Source organism: Symphodus melops, assembly GCF_947650265.1.
Source record: "Symphodus melops genome assembly, chromosome: 16".
In the NCBI taxonomy this organism is placed as follows: Eukaryota; Metazoa; Chordata; class Actinopteri; order Labriformes; family Labridae; genus Symphodus; species Symphodus melops.
In genome coordinates this window covers 11,208,850-11,234,772 of record NC_136706.1, presented here as the reverse complement: position 1 = coordinate 11,234,772, position 25,923 = coordinate 11,208,850, and the positions used below count along the sequence as shown (strand labels likewise).

Sequence of the window (25,923 nt, the reverse complement as noted above, 5' to 3'; positions counted from 1 at the left end):
TACACGGAGATGCGTCTACAAGGAGCCCAAAGATGGCAGTCAGGGTACAAGGTTGTTGATTGATTTTTAACACACTCCAAAAGATGGAGTCCTAAAAACAAATCCCCAGAAATGTTGCAACTTATGACAAAAATAAAACGTGGCAATAGTTTGGCACTGGTGTGGCTCCACTTGCTATTCAAACATGGGTATATTTCTGCTCCTTTGGCATTAGAATAGTGCACCCTGAGAACAACCTTAAACTGTGAAGTGAACCAGACGTGCACATGATGACCTGGATCATTTACATTTACTCACTCCACCAGTCATCTGAAAGTTCTTTTCTACCAAGCAGTTTAAGCTTTAGTAATGGATTTGTTGTTAAATGACATAACGCAAAGACATACTCAAGAAATTAGCCTTTTCTGATTGGGACTTTATTGAATTAGTTTTCCCAAGGCAACACAGTTGGTGGTAAAAGAAACAAAGTTACCTGAATGGATACGTTATTATTTCCCTAAAAATAATGAAAAGAGAGAGGGAGCACTTGGGAAAGGGCAACCTTGACGCATCCCGCATGTGAGTGAAAAATAAACTGATCGAGTGTCATTAGTGCACACCTGGGGTCTAAGGCTGATCTATAGGATGAAATAGTCACTGAAGTTCAAGTTGAAGCAGCGAAACAGATATGCAAACTCAATATTGTCAAATGCCGTTTTACAACTTCAGGAAGTTTGACTTCACCCTTGCATTATCACTTCATTTTTGTTGCCGTTCTTGGGCAGCTGAAACGACTTTTTAAAGCAACATAGATTAATCATCACAATCAAGCTAAGGTAGGTTTAGGTAGGTTTATTTATATAGCACCTTTCAGACACCAGGCAATTCAAAGTGCTTTAAATAGGCACAAAAAGCATTTCGACATTTCACAATATAATAAGAAAAGCAATATACACATTTTAAGAAGCTAATCATATGATCCACCTTGAATAAAGTTAGCCCAAAGACTTGTGAAACTTGTTCGAATAGGAAAGCTAAGGAGGAGGAGCGGTCAAAGGTTGGAGTTGAACACGGGGCATAACCGCTCAGTCGACATAGTCCTCTTATTCAGCCACTTCAAATCTGTGTTTTTGGTTCTGGACCCTTACAAACTGTCTGATATTGTTATGATACAGTACACTTTCAAAAAGGCAAAATACTGTCTGCTCAATTATATTTCCCCAAAATGATCTAATCTACTTCAGTGGATCGTTTCTAAATATAATGTCAGACTGTCTGAGTCAGTAAATGAGTGTGCTCCTTCTTGTCTTTGCTGCTTATTTCTAATGACTTGAACAACAAGACACTGTAAGTCACCACATGTGACTTCAGACTGTGTTTGTGAGACACTTGTCGCAACCACAACACAACCTCGTAGCATCTGTTGCGTTGACTCTTTCTCAACAGGGATTCAACATCACTTAAATCAGACAGCTTCCTCCCTCTGTTCCTTCTCCAAGTCTTAATGTGCTCCCATCTGGATATCTGTTACTCGCTCCTCATTAACGTGGCCAAAATGTTGCTACTGTAACTACTGCAGAGAAGTGTAGACCACCAACCTGACGCTGATCTGAACAAACCTCTATGGAAACTTTTCTTTACTCCATCCTGCTTCATAACTGTGATTTGCAATTCCCACGTTCCAGAAGAACAGCAGTCGCCAGCTAACTTTGGAGGGTGTCCATTTTTATGAGTCACTGCAGAGGTAGGCTTCAACAAACTTCTTTAATCTTTGTAAGTCAAATGTAAGTGATTCTGTAAGTTAGAAGTCTGGGGTTAGACAGAACTTCTGCGAGTAGAGGGGGTTCCTATACAATTAGCGTCATTGGTGGCACTTCGGAATTGATAAAGACGGAAACATCACAGGAATGTACAAACTGACGGTTGCTGCTTTCATGTTAACAAAGCGCTTCTGCATTATTACCGAGCACTGACACTCAACTGGAGTATCTGAGGAGCAGTGTTCTTTGTCCAAGACGCAACACTTCTCAAAAATCCCTCCCGAGCCATCGATCCTGCTCAGCTTCACTCAGAAGGCATCGTCTATTCTCTCCGTCTCCCCGCTAATTCTTCTTTCTGTATCTCACCCTTTCTTCTACTGCACGCCTCAAGACATCAAAGCAACGCTCAGCTGCATGGCGAGAACAAAAAGAGCTGCTTCGGCACAAAGAAAGCCTCTAAAATGTAAAACCACAGAGGAGTCTGAACACGTTAAAAAATACTAAAGGTAAGAGGATCGACCTGTATGAGGCCACTTCAGCACATACAGTATCACAGACTAGGTTTATTTCAGGTTCAAAATACAATGGGGTGTTTTGAGCTAGCTGTAATGTTATTTTTGTATAAATAGTCGGGTTATAGGAACGAAACTAACTTTATATTTGGTGGTCTCTAACTTTTGGAACTGGGCGAACTGTAATCTCTATTTATACATTCTACATTAAGATGTTGAATCTGTTGGTTTGGGCCTGTATTATAGTTTCAGAAGTTTTCTGTTTTCCATTTGGTTGGTCCGGCCCAGGACACAAATACTTTGTATTTACAGTACAAACCATGTATCGCTCGGCCTTGGTGTATGCAGGATAAACCCTCCGCTTCAGAGCAAAAGTCAATGTGGAATTGCTTTAAACCTGCATTATTTTCTAATGTCCAGCAGGGGGAGACACTACTAGTTGCAAAAGTCTTCTTCAATACAGCACAATGTCAATTTTGGATGGATTGGTCCCCAAATCAACTATTAACAATGGTATGCTGCTATGTGGCTGGGCTAACTGTCAATGACAAGTCACCATTTTAGCGTGAGTGCATTTTGACTCAGTGTGGGTGATAGTCGAAGTACCTTTAGCATGAAACACGTGACAGAATGGTGGTTGAAACTGAATAACAAAACAGTAATGCCAATAAACCAACACTGTGTCAAGATAGATAAAAAGAGACAGATGAACAATAGAGATTCTGCTGTAAAGTCACTATATAAAGTTAACATATTGATGTGTTGAGTTGAACCCACGCTGGGGCTCAATACTAAACCTAGAGTTAAGTGAGTAGACAGGCAGGCAGCCAAAGGGATAAACAGAGAGTCATAAAAACATCTGTCCAATAGGCGAGAACACACTACTACCAGTCTCCTGGCTAATCAGTCCCATTACTTTACACAGAGTTTAGGATTTTGGGCATGTACAATGTGTGTCATTGGATTAAAGATGTGGCTCCTTTTTAGACACAAACATGTTGAATAGATCTGTATCCATACTTGTGAATGCTATGGGTACAGGATTATGTTGTGCTGTATGAGCATGGGTCAAAAAGAATGCATGAATATATCTAACAAGAATGTGCCATGAGGGAAAAGATATTATTATGCAACACAAGGACAATGAGCTAAAGCAGAGATGTGAGCCACTTAACTGTCGAGTCTACTTAACAAAGGGTTTTAAAAACCCGTCCTTGAGATAAAGTACACATTCATTAAGATCACCTGTCAATTCAGGCTTTTAGAATGATGGATATCCAAATAGCAGCATTTCCTATCCACCTTTAAACAGTCAGCCTGCTCATAAAAGAACAGATTACCTTCAAAAAAAATAAATAAAAAAAAGTCGTTAGAATCCTTTTCTTCAAAGTCTTTGTCTTTTCAGTCTTTCACAGAAACACTTTGGGTTTAATGTTCCAATAAAAGCAGTTTCACTAGAAGTGGCACTCGGTTATAAAGTTTGTAGGCGGTGCTAAAGAATAGGTATGGTCTCATTAAAATCAATGGGAGTTTCTAACATGGAGAAGGGTTATGCTTATCATCCCGCAGGGAATGATATGAATAGTCTGCAGGTGTTTAGATACACTATCTGACTATTCCCACGTTTGTGTCTATAAAAAAATATTTCTATAGCAAAAAAAAAAAAAGCCAACTCTCTTTTTCCCATGGCACAGTATGTCCTTGAAAGTATTGGAAGACTTTGATAGTACAAGTTCTAAAAAACAATAAATAAGGTTTTGTTCAAATTGACAGAAAATCTGAACTAATACACTGAGTCCAACTGACCGTTTAAAGAACACTAACATACCAATCGGCCGTTTTGGACACCCATCAGTTTACCAGGCAAACAGAAAAAACCAACAGGTGCTGCAGTGAATAAAGAGTGCATGCAAAGTGGTTGGATGTAACTGATTCTACTCGATCTTAAAAGCCTCTGCATTTTTCTAAAAAGGGACATAAAAACCGCATAATACATTCACACTCTTCAGAAAATAAAATCTACCAAGGTTTGAGATTATTCTAATTGTCATGTTTAATACGAGGCTTCTTCACAGCAGTTGCTTAGCCAGGCTGTTCTTCTTTTAGTTTCACTTCAGCGCTGAAAATCCCAATAAACATTTACTCAAACAAAGATTTAAATTCATGACTTTTAATTGTAATAGAGTAATTCTATACCTTTCCATCCCTACTTCCACTTAGTTCAAGGACTGCAGGTAGATAAGTGAGCACACACAGAATACATGGAGTGCGAGTCCTGTTAGAAAAAGACCCCAAAGATAATACAGCCGCAAGTTATCAAGAAATGAAACTCAATAAATAGGAGATAAGGTCAAACTGGCAGACAGGTTGAGAAGTATATAACAGGATTAAACTTCATTCAGCTCCCTAAGTGAAGTATTGATTTCATGCCACACAGCATAGACGCTGCGTCATATTTGTCACTCATAAACACAGACGGTCAATACAGGTTAATGTTTGAAAATCTCACAATTAAAGACCGAGAAAGAGACGGTCAACCCTTCAGCTGGTACTCGAGCTTACCTCATCCCAGAAGATGGGGTTGGCTTCGTAACCTCCCACGGACAGAGCATCACCTTGGAGACGCAGGTAGACCGATGCATCATGGTCCCGGACGTTTGGCATGTTCTGCAAAGTTTAAAAATGAAAGAGGGAAACAGTCATTGTGAATTCAACTACACACATTTTGCTTTAGGTACAACCTGATAGTGAGCTTTGTATTTATATAAAATATAAAAATAAAAAAAATAAAAAGAGAGAGAGAGGGATGAATATGTACTGTGTATGGTTTAATTACACTATAAGGAAAAATAAAGTAGAGCCCGTCTGATCAAGCAGCCAGACAATCGTCTGATATCAGCTTCTCCATTGAGAGTTTATTAAAATCATTTGAATGAAACGTGTTTTACAATTCTTAGTTTTTATTATGTATTTCCACAAAGTCAGTATGACTTTAACACGGAAAGGAAACCAAAACTAATCCCACCCCTGTTCCCATTCTTGCTTTAAATACGAGCGAATACACAGAGCGTGTACAATACAGAATCGAACAACCATAAAATCTTTACAGCAGCCAGGAACACTTTAACACACCATAGCTTTTCTTTATGTAAAGTAAGGCAGCTACTGACGTGCCATGAAATCGTCATTCAAATCACAGCAGAGCTGCATTCCCCCCCTCAAGTCAGAGAAAACTGTCTCGTGGAGTGTCCCCTGAATACTTACACTGCAAGTGTGTTGTGTCATTTGTTTTCATGCTGTCATGAGTGCTTTGCATTGAAAAGTCATAGGCTCTCTGGGTACAAAACCAAAATACCAATGAACAGGCTGACATTTAGAGAATGGCACACGGCATATAACAAAGCAAAACTCCTCTCATCTTTTCTCTGTGCTGATTACAGTCAGGCGGCTCAACCCATGTGATCAATACTGAACACGAAAAAATGAACGCTGAACTCCAGTACGTTCTGTCTGTCATGTTGTCACGAAAATACAAATACACAACGGTCATTATCTGCATGCATGGAACATTAAATGCAACTCCAACACAGTACAGCCTCAAGTGAGAAAAGCACGCGCAGCACGAGATGTGTGAGCTGACAAGTTGCACGTCCTCGTGGGAACAGATTTCCTAATGGCATCCGAGTGTGTGAGTGTGTCATTTTGTGTGTGGGCTGCTGTCTGTGAGTGCATGATGTGGCAGTAATGCTGGCTAAGCTGCTCTTAAACTACATAAGAGGGAGGGGAAGCTGTGACAGCCGGCCTAAAACCAACAGCCTCTACAGGACGGGCACAGATATGCATGTGCACACTAACTAAACCCAATGCACACAAGATGCAAAATCACAGCGCGACAGTGGATCATGTTCACAAGCCCCGACAGATGTGTGCAATCTGCATAGACTTTCATAAGCATTTAAAGGACACAAACAACCCAATATGCTCTTCTTTATTGCACAAATACGCACACAGCCTCATCCCAACACTCTACATCCGTCTAGATCATTTTCTACAATCTCACAGTGCCCCCTGTTGGTCAGACAGACTCAATGCAGACAGAAGAAAGGACATGTCAATATCCTCCTCGAAGCAAAAAACGGGTGACAAGACATGCATTGATGGAAAGATGTCCGAGTGAGGGGGAGAATATCCCTGAGTAGTTTGGGGTTCAGTGCCTTGCTCAAGGGCAGCTTGGCAGTCCTCAATCATGGAACAATTTGAATAACATTTGAATTAGAAAAAGGTCAGAATTTAAAAGACTAAACTGCATAACGCTCTTGTAATATGATGAGGAGGAGTCTACTTTATGTTCTTGTGTCGTGCATTAAAACAGCTTGTTTTCAGATCAGGATGTTTGTTTCTATTATAGGAAGCTACAAAGCAATAAGACAGTATGCTATCAGGGGCTAAAGTGCAAAGTACAATTCATTTTGTACTAATAAATAGTCGTCAGGCTGTTAAATATGACACAGTTCTTACCTGTATGCCTTCAATTCTCTCCGTCACCACATAAGCATGATGCATGGCGATAAGAGGCACCTTGACTCCGGCCATATCACCCAGCTTGGTGGCCCACACACCTGCATGGAACACGCACAATCATGACTTTGATGCTGGATGGATGCAACTGTTCGTGCAGAATGGCCAGAAAAAAAGTCAATGTTCAACGTTAAAAATATATTTATTTATTTTTTTACAGATTTGCGATTGGTGTAAGAACTACATGTTGCTGAATTGTCCAGAATTTGATGAGAAAAAAAAAAAAAATAACAAAAAAAGGATTCCATGACCTCACTACTTAAAACCCAGATCTGGTCTTAAAAATGCAGGCTTTCAATTAGAAATGTACTTTCTGCCTCACACCAACAAATTAATAGTTTTTAAAAGGTCTTACCTTATCGAGTACTTTTACATTCTTCTGTCTTTTAATGATGTCTTTCTTATGCACAGTTTTCTTCATTTCGGTTGCACTCTGTCCTAAATCTTTGTTTTAATGTATTTCTGTTGTCTCATGTCTGAACAGCTCTATATAGATAAACTTGCCTTGCCTCTGACTGATCTGTTCCTACTGACATTAGATCTTTAATGAACGTTTACTTTTTTTATAAAGCTTATTGTGATTTTCTATGATTACTGAGTTGATCGTGTCTGAGGGTCTTTTTCAAACCGTCCACTACACCCTAGCCCTACCCACTACCCCTCCGTTTGCGCGTCCACGCGGAGGGCCCGCCATATTAAGTCCGTCTCAAACCACTTAGCGGGGAGTGGTAGTGGGCCATAAAACCCTCCGCCAGCGAGTCTGCACCGATGCCGACTCGATGATCACGTGTAACGCCTATTGCGTCCGGTAGTCACAGAAGGAGTGACCTGTACAAAAGTAAGTTCCGTGTGTAAGTGTTTGTACAAACCAAAACACTGCTCCAACTAAGATGGACATTTAATATGATCATACAGACGTTAACAACTTCACGTTTATTGTTTTAAAGGATCAAATAAAAGCCTCCTCTTCTTTTCTTCCTTCTGTTGACGTGTTTATTTCATTGTGTTTCATATTTAAAGGGACTGTTGAAAAAACTAGAGAATATTAAATTATGTTGCAGACAACTTCTCACTGTTATTTATCTATCATTGTTTTACTTTCGATTTCTTTGTAAAACTTAATTTCGGCTACAAAAAAATAAACGTCTTGCAGCTGTGATGTTCATTTATAGTCTCCTTGTCTGTGCTTTCATTGAAGACAACCTGTTCTTTGATATTATAATATATTAAACATTATAAATTACAATAAAGAATGTGGGCTCCATCTGATCGTTTTGCTATAAGTCTACACTAATATAAATTTACTCGAGAAAAATAATCTACATAAAGACTTTTACAGAATGCATTACATACATTAATAATAAACCGTTCCCCCAGGATGCCGCTAGGTAACCATGGTAACACACACTTCCTGTTTCCACCTGAGAGAGTGAAGTTTGTCCCAAAGTCTGCTGCTGTATTTCTACCCTACACGTGGATGGAGGGGCCTTCATTCAGCTGTGAGTGTGACTTCTGACGGAGTGCACTCCGTCACGGAGGGGGAGTGTGTAGGAGTTGGTTTGAAAAAGGCCCTGAGTCTCACCTGCACAGTTCACCACACAGGGCGTCTCAATGGTCCCGTGGGCCGTCTCCACTGCCTTCACTCTCTTTATTCCCAGGTCATCTGTGCGTACTTGGATGCCAGTCACAGGGCAGTTCTCGATCACCTGATGTGAAGAGCAGAGTGTGGGGAAATTAACAAACATCATGCAGACAATATATATGTGTGTTCTCATCATACGTTCTCCTACGTACACAAACGAGCATCAACATGGCCCCTGAAACACTGGATGTTTACCGGCATCATGTTTACAGAGGAGGTAAGTGATCATATACGTGTGTAACCATCCTACAATGATGACTGTCTCTGCAGGCAGAGGACGGATATAAGTGTGTGGAAGCTGAAGGTGAAGACCGGGAGTGTGTGATGAATTTGTAGTTTGTATTGTTGATCTGTAAGCGGAGGGGAGTGAGGAGGACTTTGAGAATGCTAATAAAATGACGCTTCCTGGAGCTTTTGCGGAAAATCAGACCCATCTATCAAAGTTTTCACATCAGTTAAATGTTCGCTTTTTAGTGGCTGATAAAGAATGATTTATACATGTTACATAACTTTATGTCAATAATTAGGCCGATAAGCAGTTCACCAAGCGCTTTGATACGTGCCGTTTTCTGTTAACTGTGGCCTGACATTTTTTAACCCTGCAGTTTTGGGGAAGTCACAGAACAATCGCTCCTCTTTTCAGTGTTTCCCAAAAAAATTTTCAGGGGACACACGATTTTTGAAAATGACAAACCATCGCAACCCAATTCACAACAGGTCTCGTGTATAAACTGAGAGAGAACTCCTGGCCATTTCCATTTCTGCATCACCTATACATTATAATTTATCTTGAATAGATTGACCAGTCATTTTCTTTCATGGATGTGTTATTGAAAACATATCAAACATATTAACACTAAATAAAAGCTTTTAGGCAGAGTTAACAGGCGATTGCAATTCCAAGCACATCCAGTGTAAAATTTAATGAACATCCGTGATGTTATTAGCCTTGCACATTACCGTGGCTCCCCTAGCCGATGCAGCTCTGGTCAAGGTGGTGCAAGTGCCGGCTGGGTCCATGGTGCCGTCTTTAGGTACATAGAGTGTTCCATACAGGTCATCGACATTCATCAGAGGATACAGGTCCTTAGTCTCAGCAGGTGACAGGACATGAGACTCTATGCCATAAACTTTACCCAGCTAAAAGAGAAGAGGAGATTTGACATGAGATTGTTGTCATTTCAACATTCGGACTTTTTTTTGATACATCACCTTTGAGCTCAATTTCTGTAACTGTGCTTCAGACAAAAACCTTCAAAGTATAAACACCTGAGCATATTTGCACATAAAGCCCCTGTAGAGTAGATGCATTAGAGTCACCAATAGCATACCTGTAGAAGATTTTTAGTTTTTATTTGTTAGAGTCGGTCATGTTGAATGCTCCTGGCTGGATACATTTTCCATGCATTGGATCACAAACATAAATATCTAATAACTCCTGTTGAAAATCTTCCGTTAAAACTTTGTCGACCTACAAACTTGTATCTACCATGGCTTTCTTTATGGGCCAACACTTAAACCTACAGCTATTAAACCATTTTTTTCCAATAAGCAAATATGATGATTATAATTATCATTATTAGAAAAAAAAACAAAGCGATTTCTGTGTTTGGTCCCTTTTATAAGATTAACCAAAGGTTTTATCATTTTTCTGTATACAAATAATGGGGTTAACTTAAGCATTTATTTCCATGACAATACTTTTGCTTCTCCTTAGAGGGCCTGTGAATAACAATATCAGGTGTTTTCAATTCTTACCGACATGAGGCGCTTGTACTCGTCCAACCTCTGCTTGTTGGAGGCGATAAAGAGTCCTCCATTTTGGATCCAACCTGTATGGAGACCCGTCTCCTCCTCCAGGTCTTTGCTGATCACATTTCTGGTGTGAGCCAAGAGCTCTACCTCAACATCGCTGGGCCGCAGCTGCCACAGCAGGCCTACACGACAACACACACTCGTTTGTAGATTGTTTGGACAGGAATCGATGTCGCAGACATGTGGGTTCAAAATTCAACACATACTGGAGCAAGTTGTACAAAGAATTCTTATTAATACTTTGATTACATGTTTTTTAAGAAGATACTGTAGCTAGGATAGCAACATGCTGATAATGCAGAATAACAACACTTTAAAAAAACAGAAATATTTCCATGCTCCTCACCCCATAATATTGTAAACACAGTCTTTCCACTCGTCCATAATCTTACCTGCAGTGTGCCAGGTGGTGCCTGCAGTAAGTCTGTCTCTCTCCAGCAGAACTGCATTGGTCATCCCCATTTTAGCCAAGTGGTAGATGGTCTGACAGCCCAGACTGCCTCCACCGATCACCACCACATCTGCTGATCTGAGGGTGGAGAAACACAGACCAGCTCCAGCGTAAGCGTAAGAGAAGCATTAGCAGCACACCTGCCGGGAATATCTTTGAGGAACTTTTCTGTGACAGGCAGACAAGACAGGTTTCTGACTTTGACATCATTTCAAACACTCCTTTATCTATAAGCTCGATGTGAGGCCCACAACAGTATCCAACTACAAGCAGCTTTAAACCGCAGGTCTTGGTTTGGTTAGGTTAGCAGACAGGAAGAATACAGCTGTCCAAGGTAACAGAAAAGCAAACGATAGCCAACTACAAGCAGCTTTAAATTTCAGAAAGAATAAAAATCATGTTGTTATGGTGGGAATACGTAGTGCGAGTGTTTAATAAGCCTCTCTCCCCTTTGCAAGCTAATGTAACTGGCGCTCACACCTAGCCTAGCATAGAAGTCTAAGCAAAAACAAAACACATTTTCATTGTTGAACTACTGCTTTAATGTTTTCCTCTCTCCATCTGAAATCTAATGGAAACGTGTGAGTCTTGTTATTTATTCACACAAACTTATGTCATCATGAGTGACATTCCAATACTGATCCATGACACTATGTTTAAACTGCAACAACCATCTAAATAAACAGCCAGTTTGACATCACACAACAGCACATGCACAGTCCAAACATGCATCCAGGCACGTAGCTTGCCTCGGTAAAGGTTTAGTGGGTCCAGAGGAGGCTGTATCATTCTGCTTGAGCGTCTTCTCATAGGGAACACTCTTTTCTTTGGTGGGCTCGGAGCTGCAGGAGCGAGAAGGTGTCCGGCACAAGGGAGAGCGTGGAGGCCGCACTGCTGTCACCATCCGCCGAACTGTGCTACCGAGGAAGGCCATGGCCCCTGTGGACAGACAGACGGCATACAGTAAGGGTATCCTGCGGATGCATAAAGTGACCTTAGAATATTCATGGTTTTACTGTCAAGTTAAGGACAATACCATTGTTTCAGAGTAATTACAAATTAAATCAACACTGTATATTCTGTCTGAAAAATGATCAAATTAAAGCTTCGAATACAAAGTTTGTACATCATTAACAACTAGCATTGTGTATTATTATTCATACAAAAATAGTTTTAAAGGTAATAACAAGTGTTTTGAGATAACAATATTTGCACCTGCTTTGATACGCGTCTCAGATTTCTAATATTCAGCTGGTTGCAATTGTTGAACAGGACTTCTCCAGAGTCAAAACTGCTGACCACACTCGAGCATATATGACAATTCTGTTTGTAAAGGCTTTAATGATTTCTCAGCCCACTGATCACGATAGTAGAGAGCCTGAAGTAGGCCACGAACAGTTAATAACTAACCAACCCTAATATTTCATTCATTATAAACGAAAACTTAGTGTTTTGTGGATTTACTGATGACAAGAAAACACAAGCATTGGGCTTAATCTGTTAAATACACTTATAACAATAAACATTTCTGCAATTTGGACCCCCCCCCAAAAAAAAGGTAAGCAGAATAAGAGTGAGTTGTGCGGACTTTATCCTAACACCAAGTGGGCTACCCATTCATTATGTCGTCGTGCTGCAGTTCAAACTTATGCAACCTTTAAAAAAAACAGATCTTGTGGTGAGGAGCGAGCTGCAAACCAAATGTTAATACGGTGGCTTAAAATGTACCCATAGTGACAATGACGAATAACGTGCACATGAAGCAGAAAAGCACATGAAACACACAGCGCGCGTGCATTTAAGCGTGACTGCCAAAACTAACAAATCAGCTGGTTTAGGCTGCAGTAACGTGGCATATACTGAGAAACAACGCGACAACACCTTTACATGAACAGACATGAACTTTTAAGTCGCTTGAGAGCAGCTTGACTTTCCACATGAACACTTACTTACACTTCGCGTGTCACAGACTGCACGGGTCAATGGGATCGATGCGAGCTATTTTCTGCAGAAATGGATTGTTAGTCGCAGAAATTGTCGAAAATTTCTGTTTAGCAAAGACAAAAACGAGTTCGCAAGCGTGGCCCGGCTGCAGAAATTCACAAGCTGTCACTTAACGTGAGCTCTGTGTAGCTGGGCTGTGCAGTTGTAGTTCCTGTCTTGGCCCCTCCCCTCCCCATCCCTTAAATAAATAAGTACATTCATAATGTTTGGAAGAAACAACACAGGATTGCAAAACTCTGCACAACTTATTGGAATGGGACAAGTAGTAATACCATGTGTAAAATGTAGCAATATAAATATAGGTAAAATGACTAAAAATGACTGAATTAAATCTCCCAATATCGTATAGAAGTGATCCTTGGCACTATATGGTTCTAAAGGGGATAAGAGATCCTGAAAAGTCTATCAGGATTTAACAGTGGTGCTCTCCTTGACCTGAAATGATCTTTTCGTGGATGAATTATAAACATAAATGTTGTTATATGTTTCTTTTTTCACAAGACCATGTGACAATTCGCAAGAGTGCACAAATAAAAAAAACCTTGAGAGGATAAAAAACAGATGTTATTTTAAAATGAAGATGACGTGTAGTGTAGTGTGAGATTTGTGGCTGTGTGTGTGTGTGTGGGGGGGGGGGGTAGCAGCTGTTGACATTCATCAAGATCCAGAAAGCAGCCCATGCAGAAGTAGAGCATCAGATGAACATGACATCATGTCTGTGTTAAGTGTATGTGTGAAGCACTACATGAAATGACCCTGTTGTGAGAGGCACATTAAATCAAAATACAACTGCCTGGTGTAACCCTACATTATGAAACCTTAGGATCTGAAGCCCTTTGCCATTGGCAGTTTCTCTGCCTGACAAGTTGAACTCCTGAATCCACCCCTCCAAGCCAGCAGCCAATCAGGAGCTGAACTTAGGTTCCCTCCGGTGATAGGGTGTTTTCTCCAGTTCACACAGCCTCATGCACTGCAGAACTGGATCAGTCAGACCCTGTGTGCCTGTGTGTACTGGTTTACACTCGTAACTGAGAAAAGGTCAAAATCGACCTTTGAACTTTGTTGCCTCTTATCAAATGCTTTTCATTCCGCATATTGCTAGAACACAAACATGCTCACACACGCACTTTATTAGCGTGTGTGTGTGTGTGTGTGTGTGAGAGAGAGAGAGAGAGCAATGCTTCTGCAAACAAAAAGCCACATACTTGTATTTTGTGCAGATAGATAGATAGATAGATAGATAGATAGATAGATAGATAGATAGATAGATAGATCTTGGCAAGGGAAAAGTTTCATGTCTAGCTGTCTGTTTATTGCAAAAGGGAAAGATATCACACCCTCTAGTGGTGACTGTTTGTTATTACAAGTTGTTGTAATACTTTCTCCACCAATGTACAAAGATTTGTTGATCAACCAACATTAGCACATTAAGTGAGTGAGACCATTTGGGGGGAAAAAAAACAAGAAATCATTTATTGATGCCTGAAAAGTTTGCTTAACAATTGTCCAAACACCCAGATTTATAACATTAAAAACATTTTACAGAGAGAGCATTTTGTCGGAAAAGTCATTGCACTGTGATTGTGTGCACCATATAATTATGTGGCTCATCACTTACCAACATCAAGATAGACTTTACAAATAAATAGAGACATAAAAAGTCAACACTTAAAATACGAAGTTAATAAATGAAGACCATAGAGACAAATGTAAATTGTTGGTAACATAATCATGCTAAAGAAAATCCATGAGGGTTATCATTATTACATCAGTAACTTGCATTGCAACCCTGCACAGACACATTGTCAACACAATCTTAGGTTTTATCCCAGTGATGCCACAACAAAAAGGCTGTTTAAAAAAAAGCTATAAAACACCTCTGCTTGATGCATGGATTATGGAGTATGATTTCAACATTAAATATAGCATCAAGACGCAGACAAATATTTCTGAAAAATTGCACAAAAAAAGGCTAGTTGCTAAGCAAAAGGTGGATCAACCTCAGCTTTAACAATTGGAGTCAAATCTTGAGATACCATTTACACCACCATTAGAGCCATCCAACAGTCACTTGTTTATGGAGTAATGCCACATCATATACTGTATGTCTTTTTTTGCGATTTTAACAAGTGCAAGAGATACTATCCTTTAGTCTAAAATCTATGTAAACACACACTTCTGAAAACATCATGATACTTAAGAGACAGATTATTATAATAACCTGGTGGAAGTAGAATTGATAAAAAAAATCTAACACATGACTATTATGTTTAAGCAAATGAAATGTTTGCTCCACATATTTCCTGAATAAAGTCTAGCACTTGAACAGTCACATACATTCCGTAAAACTATGAGGTACCTCAGATTTGAATCTGTTCAAAAGTCACAGAAATGTTGACACAGGTCAGTCTAGATTTTCTGTTATAGCTAACTCTATCTCTTAAAGTTTGGAGGTAAGACATGCAAAAATGGGAGAAGAAAATGGATAGACTGACAGATAAAGCAACACTAAAGAAAAAAATAAAGAAAAAAATGTGTTTTGAGAATTGAGATAGAAAATGTTAAGATATCTGTACAAGTATTAAAATACATTGTTTTACAAATCTTTAAACACACTATTTCACCATCCCTTATTTATTTCTCACAAAAAATCCAGTAAATCCTCTTATATCAAACACCTACTAACATGCTTTAAAAAAAAAAAAAAAAAAAAAGAAGTCCCGTTTGAATGATACTGAGCATGTCAGTGATGTGACACAGAGTGGATTGAAATAAAGTCTGAAAACACTTGCTCTTCTCAGGGTCTCGCTGTCTGAACTCCTGACCTTTGACATACATCCAGCGCCGTCTGTTCGAACTAAAGTTCGTCCCTATAGGCAGCTGAAAGCATCTCGGGTGGAGCAGCCCCTTTCAGGGTCTTGTGGGAACCCCTCCAATCTGTGCGCACCGAGTCATCGTCCCACAGAGTCGACGTCTCTGTGTCACTGACCCACTCTGGGTCACCGGCGAAGTGACAAGGCTGAACGAGAAGGGGGCGTGTACTGAAGGCTTGTAAGTTTCTGTTGGGGAAATGGGACTTGTAGTCCTCACTGCAGAGAGAGAAACAGATTGTTTTGGTTTAATATTAATGATGTTTAAAATGGCACCAGAAAATGTAAACAACAGAATTAAACCAGAATAAGAGATTACATTTTCAATCATTTGATTAATAATTCCTGATATACTTCAAATATATGCTAATTTAACAAGAGATGGAGACAGAGGGAGAGTTTAAGACTCAGCATAGTAACTCTCAGCATGAAAGGCAACAGAAGGACCAACGTGGTAAACCGCTGGGATTCTTAGAAAACTAGTCAAGCATATCAAATTAGACTCACAGAGGTGAGAGAGAAAGAGAAAAGAGAAAGTGGGTTGGCTATGAGCCAGTTTTCCACACATGGTGGGTCACAAAGACACTGCCAAGACTTCTGGTTTGCAGGTGCATTGCATCAGATCTGATCTGATCAGAGCTGCTGGGCTGTGAGACAATCTTTTTGGTAAGGACTCATTTGAAAGTTAAAGGGTAAGAAATCAGCGCAGACTTAGATACAGCCTTACATATGAGCAATGGGGGAAGGTCTATGTGATAAAGAAAGAATTCATGTAGGAAGACAAAGCAGTTCAACTTTTCAGACCACACAGAGAACATAAATATTGTTGCTGTTTTGAGAAACTTGGCTGGACTATGGACCACTTGTGAAGTACTGTATAACAAAAAAGAGAGAAGTGTCAAAAGCCATGCTAGAAGTCCAATGCTCACTCAGGAACGCTAAAACGTCACCATGACTATGCTAGAGAGAGAAAAAAGATGTGTTTATTATTACATACCACAATAACAATGATAGTAAAAGAAAGGGTTAGGGTTAGGGTTAGCATGAATACATATTAGAACGGCAAGGTCAATAAGTTAAAATAGCCATACAATTTCATGTTGGGCTTGAAAGAAAAAAAACGAGCACAGGCTAACATGTCTCGATGGCAATATGAAGAAAGTCAAAACGGGTCTAACATGCTCGGAGTTTGTAAGGCTGAGAATAGCTAACAAAGGTATGCCACATTCTAATAAAATACAGATGGTACAAAACAATCTTGCACAATTTTAAGAAACCAGCAGATTCATGCTAACATGTTGTATTCACAATGCCTACAATTTCAAGCGGGTATAGTAAGGCTAAAGTTCTCTGTATTCATTTAGCATTTTAAAATCCTAAATGAATGTTAGCTTATTTTAGATCCTAAAAGGAACATGAATAACACATTTCATGCCATCTGCCCAGTAGTGATTCAATCAGGTATTTATGTTGCCAGTGCACCAAGAGGCAGACCAGTTATCATTCACAATCCTTTAAACCATCATTTTGATACTTTAAATTTGTAAAAGTTCAGCAACAGTCAAGTCACAAGCTCATCTGAATCCACTTAAAGCTGTTCAGGTCTATCTGGCAAACACACTGTGTGCTAAAAAAAAAAAAAAAAAGTTTCCCATAATCCAGAGAATCACTCCCAGAACAGGCAAAACCACAAAATCTGTTCAACAGCAAAGAACGATCTTTACAAAAAAAAGATTTAAGAGCTATTTTGAAATTCTTTTTTAGCATATTTACAGCCAGGAATACATATTTATCACCAAACGGACCTTCTTTTAAGAGAAACTATAAAACAAAAGAAAAATACCTTTAATTTATTTATCCACAAAAACAGGCTAAATATAATGGCTTTGCCTGGACAAGTTTATGCAACAGTAGGGAGGAATGCTTTAGCAAATTATGAGTTCGTCATTTTTAGCTTCACGGTTGTAGAGAGACATAACGGAAATGACTGAAAAGAAACAATGTATGAGATAAAAAAAATGCTTTTCTTTGGTGGAACAAATAAAGCAATGAGCTGTATTCAAACTTACTTTGGATGCTTGTCGTACATGATGGGGAGGAATTCATCAACAGGCAGCATCTTGGACAGAGGCTCAGCATTGAGCAGTTTTTGAGCTCCCTGCAGGGAGATGGCATAGGAGAGAGTCCAATACGAATAGTCAGCCATCACCAGGTTTTGAACATTCTCGACAGCTTCCTCCTTTCCAGGATTCACCAGCTTCCTACCCAAGTATCTGTAGCATTACAAAACCAAAATAAGAAGAATGAGAAAAAGAGGATTAGGAGGTACAATAGAGTGGCAAATACCTGAAACCTCTGAGTATTAAAAACTGGTGCATTGTTGCTGTTCTTTTGTGGCCAGATGTCTTTGAAGTTTCTTTTTGCAGGATCATTTATTTGCATCATTTGTTGAACATGTGTCGGAAAGAGCTAAAGGAACCACAAAATTGAAAACAAAGATGCTGGTACATTTCCCTTCTTCCTGTTGACGTGCACTTTTGAATGCTTTCATCTTGTGTCCAAGATCTATGTTTCTGTTTATTTATCTATCTGCTAAATAAGCTCTCTTTTCTGTTAAAAAAAGTAGGTCTTTTTAGTCTTTTCGAAACCGTTGCAACAGAAAATAAACAAAAGACTACCGTGCATTCCTGCTCATGAACTTCTGAGCCTGTTCTTCACATATACACTACATATATAACATCAGGACTTAACATTACCATATCTTTCCCTGTTTAACCCTTTTATAACAAGAACTGCTCCCATAAGACATGTCAGTCTCACATTATGTCCCAGTCCAGCTCCACCTGCTCCACTTCCTCCATCAATCTGAGGACTCGTCGTTTGAAGTTGGCCTGGAAGCGAACGTCGTCTTCGAAGACGAGCGCCTTATCCATCTGCAAGTCCACCATCTGAGGAGAAGAGACAAATCTTCTTTTAAAGATGGTGCAGGAATACGGAGGACAAATATCTCAGATGTTGTGATCACAACAAAGCTAAATTCAATGATCATCATATAAGTTCAATTCAATTCTACATATAACATCTTTGTTTTTTAGAGATATGTTATCTCCAAGGTCTCATTCATTTTGAAAAGTTTAATATTAGATAAATAAATTCAACTGTCCATGCAGGTGTTAGCTTATCCTAATTTAGCTATACTATGCACAGAAATTGTAAGAAAGAAGCAGCTTGCCTGTCCGGGTGGTCTTTTCTAAAAATCAGTATTGGTACAGATCAAACAAACAGGATGTCACTTGTCAAATAATATGAAGGAGATTCTGGAAAAGTGTGTTGATATTTGAAACTTTGCAAAGATAATATCTTCTGCCTCTATGGTAAGCAACTTTAATCACTACCATATCTACAGTATAGTGTAAGGCGTGGACATGAATAAAGGAGAATAGCCGGCAGACTGAGACACACTCATGAATTAGCCGGCAGAGACAGAGGTCGGAGAGGACTTTATTATGTTAGCAGTTTGCTAACTCGCTTTAACTGTGTTGTTTGAGGCTTGCTACTTAGCATGTCCGCGATGTCACACAAAGTGGATTTTAAAAAAGTCTGAAAACACTTGCTCAGTGCGGGGTCTTCCTCTGTGACCTTTTACATCCATCCAGTGCCGTCTGTTCATACTAAAGTTCATCCCTATAGGCATGTGAAAGCATTGCGGGTGGGGCAGCCACTTTCAGAGTCATGTGCAAACCCCTCAGGGCAAAAATAATGTTTGTACAAGCAACAGATTTTGCAGGACATATTTAGTGAATTTAACAAGCATACTGGATTATTCTTTAACATCTGTAAAGATGCACAGTATGTTCTCACCTCCTTCCAGATAAAGTAGTGGCTGAGGAAGCAGCCCACCTCTCCTTTGGTCAGCGTGCGTCCAGAGAACGGGTCGTAGTAGCCTGGCAGCAGGTCGACACCGAGAATCTTTATGTCACTGCTGTTCAGTGCACTGCATAAACACACACACACACACACACACACAGGAGCACATTTTACACTGTCACATGCACCCTGCTCCTCAACAGAATCTCAGATATGACCGATACATATTGTGTTGTCTTTCAGACTATACATACATAAACAAGCTACATCATGTGCAACTCTACAAGGAATAACTCCACTAAGACAAATGGGAAAAAAAGTCATAGAAGTCCTTACTCTGCTTTTCCTCATAATGTTTTCAGAAATGTACTATAAACCTACAGTATGATCATGAACCAGAACATTATTACAAACACCCTTACATCTCTTGAGGGAGGTAGCAATAAAAAAAGGCAGAGACAGAAGGAGAGAAAGAGGTACGGTAAAAAGGATAAAGTTAGGTCATAAGGAGAATAAAACATTGCCTTGAACACATTATTTAAAGTTCAAAACAATGTGTAACACATCTTAATAAATGTATTCATTACCAGAATTGTCCTAATAAATCAGAATTATATCTAATAATCTAGAACTAGGAATACAAATAAACTTTGAGCTGATGCATCATCAGTATACTACACCTCTGTTAGCAGTATTTGTTTATGGTGATCTATTCTCATATCTGATTTTTTCAGGATCCAATAGTATTTTTGTCTTGATTCATACATACACTCTCCATCGAGCCAATTTGGTGTTGTCACAGTGTCGTTTTTTGTTTTTCAGAGCGTGCACTCACTTTCCATCCACAGCGTCCACCACCTTGACGTCAACCTCCAGCTCATTCAGAGAGTACAGCATGCGGTCTCTCCGGTCCTTACGTCGACGCAGATTAATCAGATATATCTGAGGAGAGTAGGAACATTTCTTTCAAGTCTGTTAACCATATGCCATCAAACCAGTTATGTACATCATTAACCACCTTTGGATTAGTAAACAAGTCTGCATTCAAACATTTTAATTCAATTAATAACCAGCTTCAAACTCTGCATATAGAAAACTGCCTAAAACAAGTTCAATTCTCTTTTGCTCTCATTGTTTCTGAGAGAGTTACTTCTCGAGTGCAATTAAAAGCAGATGTCAAGACGAAGGAAGATCCAAACAGGCATAAAACAGGATTATGATGAAAACCACACAACACTAATGATGGCCTTGTTGTTGAAAATGCTCATACGTGGCATGAATCAGGATGAAGAAATGAGCCTCCATTTACAAGAACACACCTGCACTGATTCTAGTCCTGGATCAGGCTCTGCTTAAGTCTCCAGTCTCAGAAACATTAAATGCCCATTAAAGCATCTAAATAAGTTTTAAAAAAATACTCTTTTTCACCAGTGCTGAAACATTGAATGATGTGACCTCCTTCCGTAAAAGCTGTTTCAATAATTCAGTCCCCCAATAAACACTATGTTCATATATTATAAAATACTGATGTCCCTAAAAAAAACTGTATCCATACCTCATCAAAGCCCATGAGGTCTCTCTGTTTGGGGAACATGTGGACAAAGCGTGAGGGATGCATTGGAGGACCATCAACTAACAAAGAAAGAAGACAACACATTTAAAATGTAAACATTACAAGAAAAACCTGCGCAGACATGGTTCCTTTTACATACTTTTCAACCTGTGTTTCATCGTTTTGCGTTTCCCTGTCTGTATTTAACTCGATTAATATTGAAAATTAGTTAAAAAGGGTTTCTCTTACTTAATGAATCGAGATGAACATGGACAAAGTTGAGACGGTCATCCTCCAGGGTGTGATGAGGTTTTGCCGGGACATTAAGGTAGCCATATCGCTCCTTGTTGGACAGGTACATCTGTATCTCTGAACATCAAATTACATCAATTCAGAACTAAATTAATACAATTCGTAATTTTCCAGACATCTTTTAAGGTCGTTTTTACAAGAAAACAGACTAAAAAAATGAGTGCTTACTAACCTGCAGCCCGGCAGGAGAATGCGAACACGATGATGTCATCATAAGGCCACGAGTAGTCATTGTGAGGAGGGAAGAAGGCCAGATTCTTCATGCCTTCCTTCCTTAAATCCAGCAGCATGGTGGAGTGGACCATGGGGACGGGGAAGCAGCCCAGTCTGTGGCGATGTCTTGTGGGGAAATACTCCGCTGTTCGACGATAATATCCCTGAGAGAAAGAGAACAGTGGATTTTGATGAACAGCAACAAGGTGAGCGTGCAGAAACATATAAATGTGCGTTCACACTCACCTGAGGAGTGATACCACACCAGTAGTTGGAGTACGCTCCCGCAGAGTCGAGCATGGGAGCTATGACAGACTTGTTCTCCGCTATCAGGAGATTGAGTGTCTCTGGGTTGGTGAGAATATTGTCTGTGTCAGCGTACTGAAACAGAGTCCCGGAGGAAACAAAAGGAAGGAGAGAGGAAGAAAAGAAAAAGGCTGTCATGCTTCTGTGAACAATCGACGCCAAAGGTTGTTCTTGGATGAAACGAGAGCAGCGGAAAGGGAACACATTTCATTAGATAAATCAAGATAAGAGATCTATATGAATCAAACACCGCTGTCACAACAGATTATCTCGACACTTACCAGAATGTAATCGGCCCAGCGTTTTCTGGCAAAGTTGAGAGCTGCCTGTTTCAGCTTCATCACATACTCGTATCTGGTGTTCGGCCAGTGTTTGGGACCAAACTCTCCTGCATACGAGCTAAAAAAAAAAAAAAGAGAGAACAAGCAATCACTGTTTGTTGTTGTATCAATTTGCACTCTAGCTTTCTGTGACAAATGAAGGAAAGAAAGAATGACCGTAGATTTTCTTTGGATGTGGGTAAATCTATTTTCTCTTTATTTAACCAGGTTGGTTCCATTGAAATTTAAAAAAAAAAAAAGTATTTCCAAAGAAGAACTGGCCAAGACAGTCAGCAGCAAAAACACAAAGTTACAGACAGGGACACAAAGTAACACTTCAGAAAAACACACATTTACATGATGAGAGAACCACCTGGGAGTCAAATTTGGAAGTCATTGGTTTAAGCACTGGAAGTGTAAAACATCAACAACATATAAATTTGAATCCATTCCTTTTATTCTAGACTATAAAACACCTAAGGACAGCAGCTGCTTGAGTTTCAAAACCCTTTTCCCAATTGCTTAAATTTTCCGATTAATTGATAGCTTATACTGCTGTATGTCTGAAGTTAATCATATGGATAAGAAGAGGAATCATTCCTAATAATGCAGAGTACCACATACTGTAGATTCTGTATTTCCATTGCATCAGACAAAAAGAGTGAGCAAAAAGGGCTTTCAGCGCTGTTGTTTCGCATTTGTATTTGTCGACCAGAGGTTGACAAATTCCAATCATGAGCAACAGATTGATACTATGTTGAATTTGATCACGATCCACACAATTTAGAGTTTTAGCTCACATTCAATTTGGTGCCTTTATTGTAGAGACAGGAAAGTGGACCGTCAGAAATCAAGGAAAGAGACAGCCAGGAACAACATGCAGGAAAGGAAGTACAGGTGGGACCCAAACCTGGGCCACCCGCCTGAAGGACCACAGCCGCCCCGGGCGCACTGATCCCCCGACCATTGGTGCTCCTTACCAGGAATGGTAACAGGAATTTTCACGTTGTGTTGAAAAATCTATTAAACCAGTACCATTAAGTTTCACACAAAGAACAAACAAGCAAAACATTTCATCAGGCAACACATTTTTCAGCTTTCAGCATTAAAGCCTGTACATCAACTGATGTATGAGCCCTAATCCTGGTTTCAAAACAGCGTCCTCTCTCAGGCAAGTATTGAGGACACATTTTAAAACATTCATAAATTCGGACTCACGTGGGGTTGTCCATCGGTCTCCACTCGACATAATGGTAAAACTTCTGCATGACAGTGAGCCACTCTTTCAGAACGGCTGTGGTGTTGTCCGTGTTGTGATCCGTGGCCGCCCTGAGCAGCACAGAGAGACCAGAGTGTCAGATAAATACTCAACAACAACCAGTTTCAAAAAACTTGTTTTATTGAGGAGAAATTAGTGCACAATGTTCATTTGGGACTATGAGCTGAAAATGATTTCTTACATAGAGTAGATGGTCAAAATTTGCGCACTAAACTATTTTCAGGATGTAGCACTGACTCTTCTGTGAAAGCTGAGTAACCGTGAGCAATCTTTTATTTCACGCTGAATGACCTTTAACATCAGAGAGCCAATACTTCTAGTCCTGTAAATATGACCTGGTGAAAAGTAGGGTTGGAAAATGATTATTTCTAAAATCTCAACTTAACATCTCTTACAATAGGAGGCACATATGGTTCTGAGAGTAAATCAATATGTGTACACTCACACTGGATTAATGGGATCATGTATTTCTATTATCAGATTTTTCTGTTAGAGTAATTGAAACTTGACACTTTGGATTTTGCAATTACACAACTTAGTTTAATGTGATCAAGACAATCTGTTCTAAACAGTCATAAAGGGCAACAGGATATTTCTTTCTTGAATATCCGACACACCTCTATGAAAATTCCATCTCTACTGAAGCATTTTTACCTTCCTGTACAAATATAACACCAAATGTTTAACGTCTTCATCTTCATTCACAATTAATCAGTCTTACCTGGTTACTCTTTACTGTCCACAATAGTTACTTTAAGATGCAAGTGCATCACGTTAAACAAGCAGAATAGATTTCAAATGAGGGCACAGAAACTGCATGCAAGTAGACAGCAGAGGCTTGCAGACAAAACCCCAAGAATACATCTCTGTTTTTGTATTTTAAAAGTTAGTGTTAAGCGTTAGCTGTATCTAAATTGTTGTCAGAGGAAGGATTAGTCTGAAGAATCTCCACAGAACATCAAATGTCATGATATCCATTCACAGAAGGAAAGGAAGTATTAAATCAGCCTACAGGAAAGGTGTAGGACGTTGCTGCTTTCACAAACTAATTTCAATGCCATGGACCTTTTGAACGGCTGCTATAGTGGGATAACAAAGGAGAGCCTTCTCTGCAAACAGGCTGACAGAGCATGCAGGAAACCCACCACACAGAGATGCGGTCTTTAGGGTAGTTGAGTCTCTCCAGAGCTCCGAGGTAGTACGGCAAGGAGTGAGCACTGTTTCGGGCTATTATCGCGACAACCACGGTCGGAGGCTGCATTTTCGACTCCTCCGGATACTTTTCCTCCGAGAAGTAACAGTGAGAGTGTGAAACAAAGGCCCATAAAGCTATAAAGTAAAGAAACATGGTCGTGAGGATATGAATCCACAGCTTCAGCGCGCAGGACGCGTCAGCAGTCCCAGAAAAAAAAAAAACTTCTCCCCCCTAGTTATGAGACAAGCTACTCGTTTTTTCCATCAAGAAATCCAAACCAAGTTAGGAAAAGGGGTTAAATTACAACTTCCGCATTGCGTCTATTTCACAAGGAAAGTCTGACAAAGTTAAATCCAAAGATTAGATGAAGGCGTGATTTGGCCTGATACGAGTTCTGAGTAAATCTCTGTAACGTTGACACGGTGGGGAAGCTGTGACGTGTAGCACCAAACATCCTGTCAGGGGGAAAAATAATAAATCACTTCTTAAAACACAAATAGAAGAATTCAAAGCACAAGACTACTGTGTGAAATAGGGAGTATTTTTTAGGGAGTGAAATATCACAAACGTCTTCGTCAGAAATAGTAACAGAGAACTTTTGTTTCCTTCATTCATCTAATCGTTTTGTAAATCAACCAGAACAAAATGAGGAGATTAGCATTATTTTGTGTCCAGGGTAATATATTTCATGTTATTAAACAGGCCGACTAAAAACAGAACATATGAATCATAGAAAAAAGTTGAACCAAAAACGCACCTAGATGCTAAATGTTGGTGATGGTGTTTATTTTGGCAGCAATTTCATAGATTGACCAGCAGAGGGAGGATTGCTCTAAGGAAAAAGGCCCACTAACTCAACCTTAATGTGTGATTAAAGTGGTTTTCTTGAGTTAATAGTGGGAAGTAGGCCTAACTGATTAAATTTTCTCAAGTTTGGTTATGTTTCCTGTTGGTGTTTTCTTGTGCCGTACATCAGGGTTTTATCCTCAACTGAACAATTTTACTTTGGAATTATCATCATTGATTTGCCAGCAATAGCATAACAACAACCTAAAATATGGAAACAACCATTTCCCATGACAACATCAAACCAAACTTTTTGTCCAGGACACTCTTGAAAAAGAGATTTGTAATCTCAATGAGTTTTTATTCTACCCAATAGTACCCATTCTTACACATACAAGAGGGGCGGGGCATACTTTTGGACCATACAGATGTAGCCTTAATGTTATAACTGTATTGTATTACTACATTTACTCATAGAAATT

General features: G+C 39.5%; 2 protein-coding genes across 3 annotated transcripts in view; both read right to left on the bottom strand.

Annotated features, from left to right (window-relative positions):
• Positions 1-12,889, bottom strand: part of sardh (sarcosine dehydrogenase) — a 41,652-nt gene extending 28,763 nt beyond the window's left edge. Inside the window, exons 1-8 of one of the 2 annotated variants that reach the window (XM_079365157.1) lie at positions 12,691-12,889; positions 11,487-11,676; positions 10,679-10,815; positions 10,230-10,408; positions 9,432-9,611; positions 8,412-8,535; positions 6,770-6,870; positions 4,814-4,918 (exon numbers count right to left, since the gene is read on the bottom strand). In XM_079365157.1, coding sequence (XP_079221283.1) covers positions 4,814-4,918; positions 6,770-6,870; positions 8,412-8,535; positions 9,432-9,611; positions 10,230-10,408; positions 10,679-10,815; positions 11,487-11,671 — 1,011 coding nt within the window. In that variant the 5' untranslated portion in view covers positions 11,672-11,676; positions 12,691-12,889. Of the gene's footprint in view, positions 1-4,813; positions 4,919-6,769; positions 6,871-8,411; positions 8,536-9,431; positions 9,612-10,229; positions 10,409-10,678; positions 10,816-11,486; positions 11,677-12,686 lie in introns of both variants that reach the window. The other variant, XM_079365156.1, reaches the window with a different exon arrangement.
• A 1,142-nt stretch (positions 12,890-14,031) lies between these two features.
• cercam (cerebral endothelial cell adhesion molecule) lies at positions 14,032-25,082 on the bottom strand. The gene is made up of 12 exons (XM_079363903.1): positions 24,606-25,082; positions 23,400-23,510; positions 22,143-22,260; positions 21,802-21,936; positions 21,515-21,719; positions 21,280-21,399; positions 21,034-21,110; positions 20,314-20,420; positions 19,473-19,605; positions 18,432-18,559; positions 17,681-17,884; positions 14,032-15,830 (listed from the first exon to the last, which is right to left on the bottom strand). The coding sequence occupies exons 1-12, from the start codon at positions 24,806-24,808 to the stop codon at positions 15,599-15,601; spliced, it is 1,773 nt and encodes a 590-aa protein (XP_079220029.1). The 5' UTR covers positions 24,809-25,082; the 3' UTR covers positions 14,032-15,598.
• Between the last annotated feature and the right edge of the window lie 841 nt (positions 25,083-25,923).

Bases quoted from the DNA above. Each gene is read 5' to 3' on its own strand.
- cercam (XM_079363903.1), bottom strand. From the start codon at position 24,808: ATGTTTCTTTACTTTATAGCTTTATGGGCCTTTGTTTCACACTCTCAC. The intron at 22,261-23,399 runs GTGAGTCCGAAT...TTTTTTTTTTAG, and splicing joins AGACCGATGGACAACCCCAC to CTCGTATGCAGGAGAGTTTG. The intron at 21,937-22,142 runs GTAAGTGTCGAG...ACTCTGTTTCAG, and splicing joins GCTGGGCCGATTACATTCTG to TACGCTGACACAGACAATAT.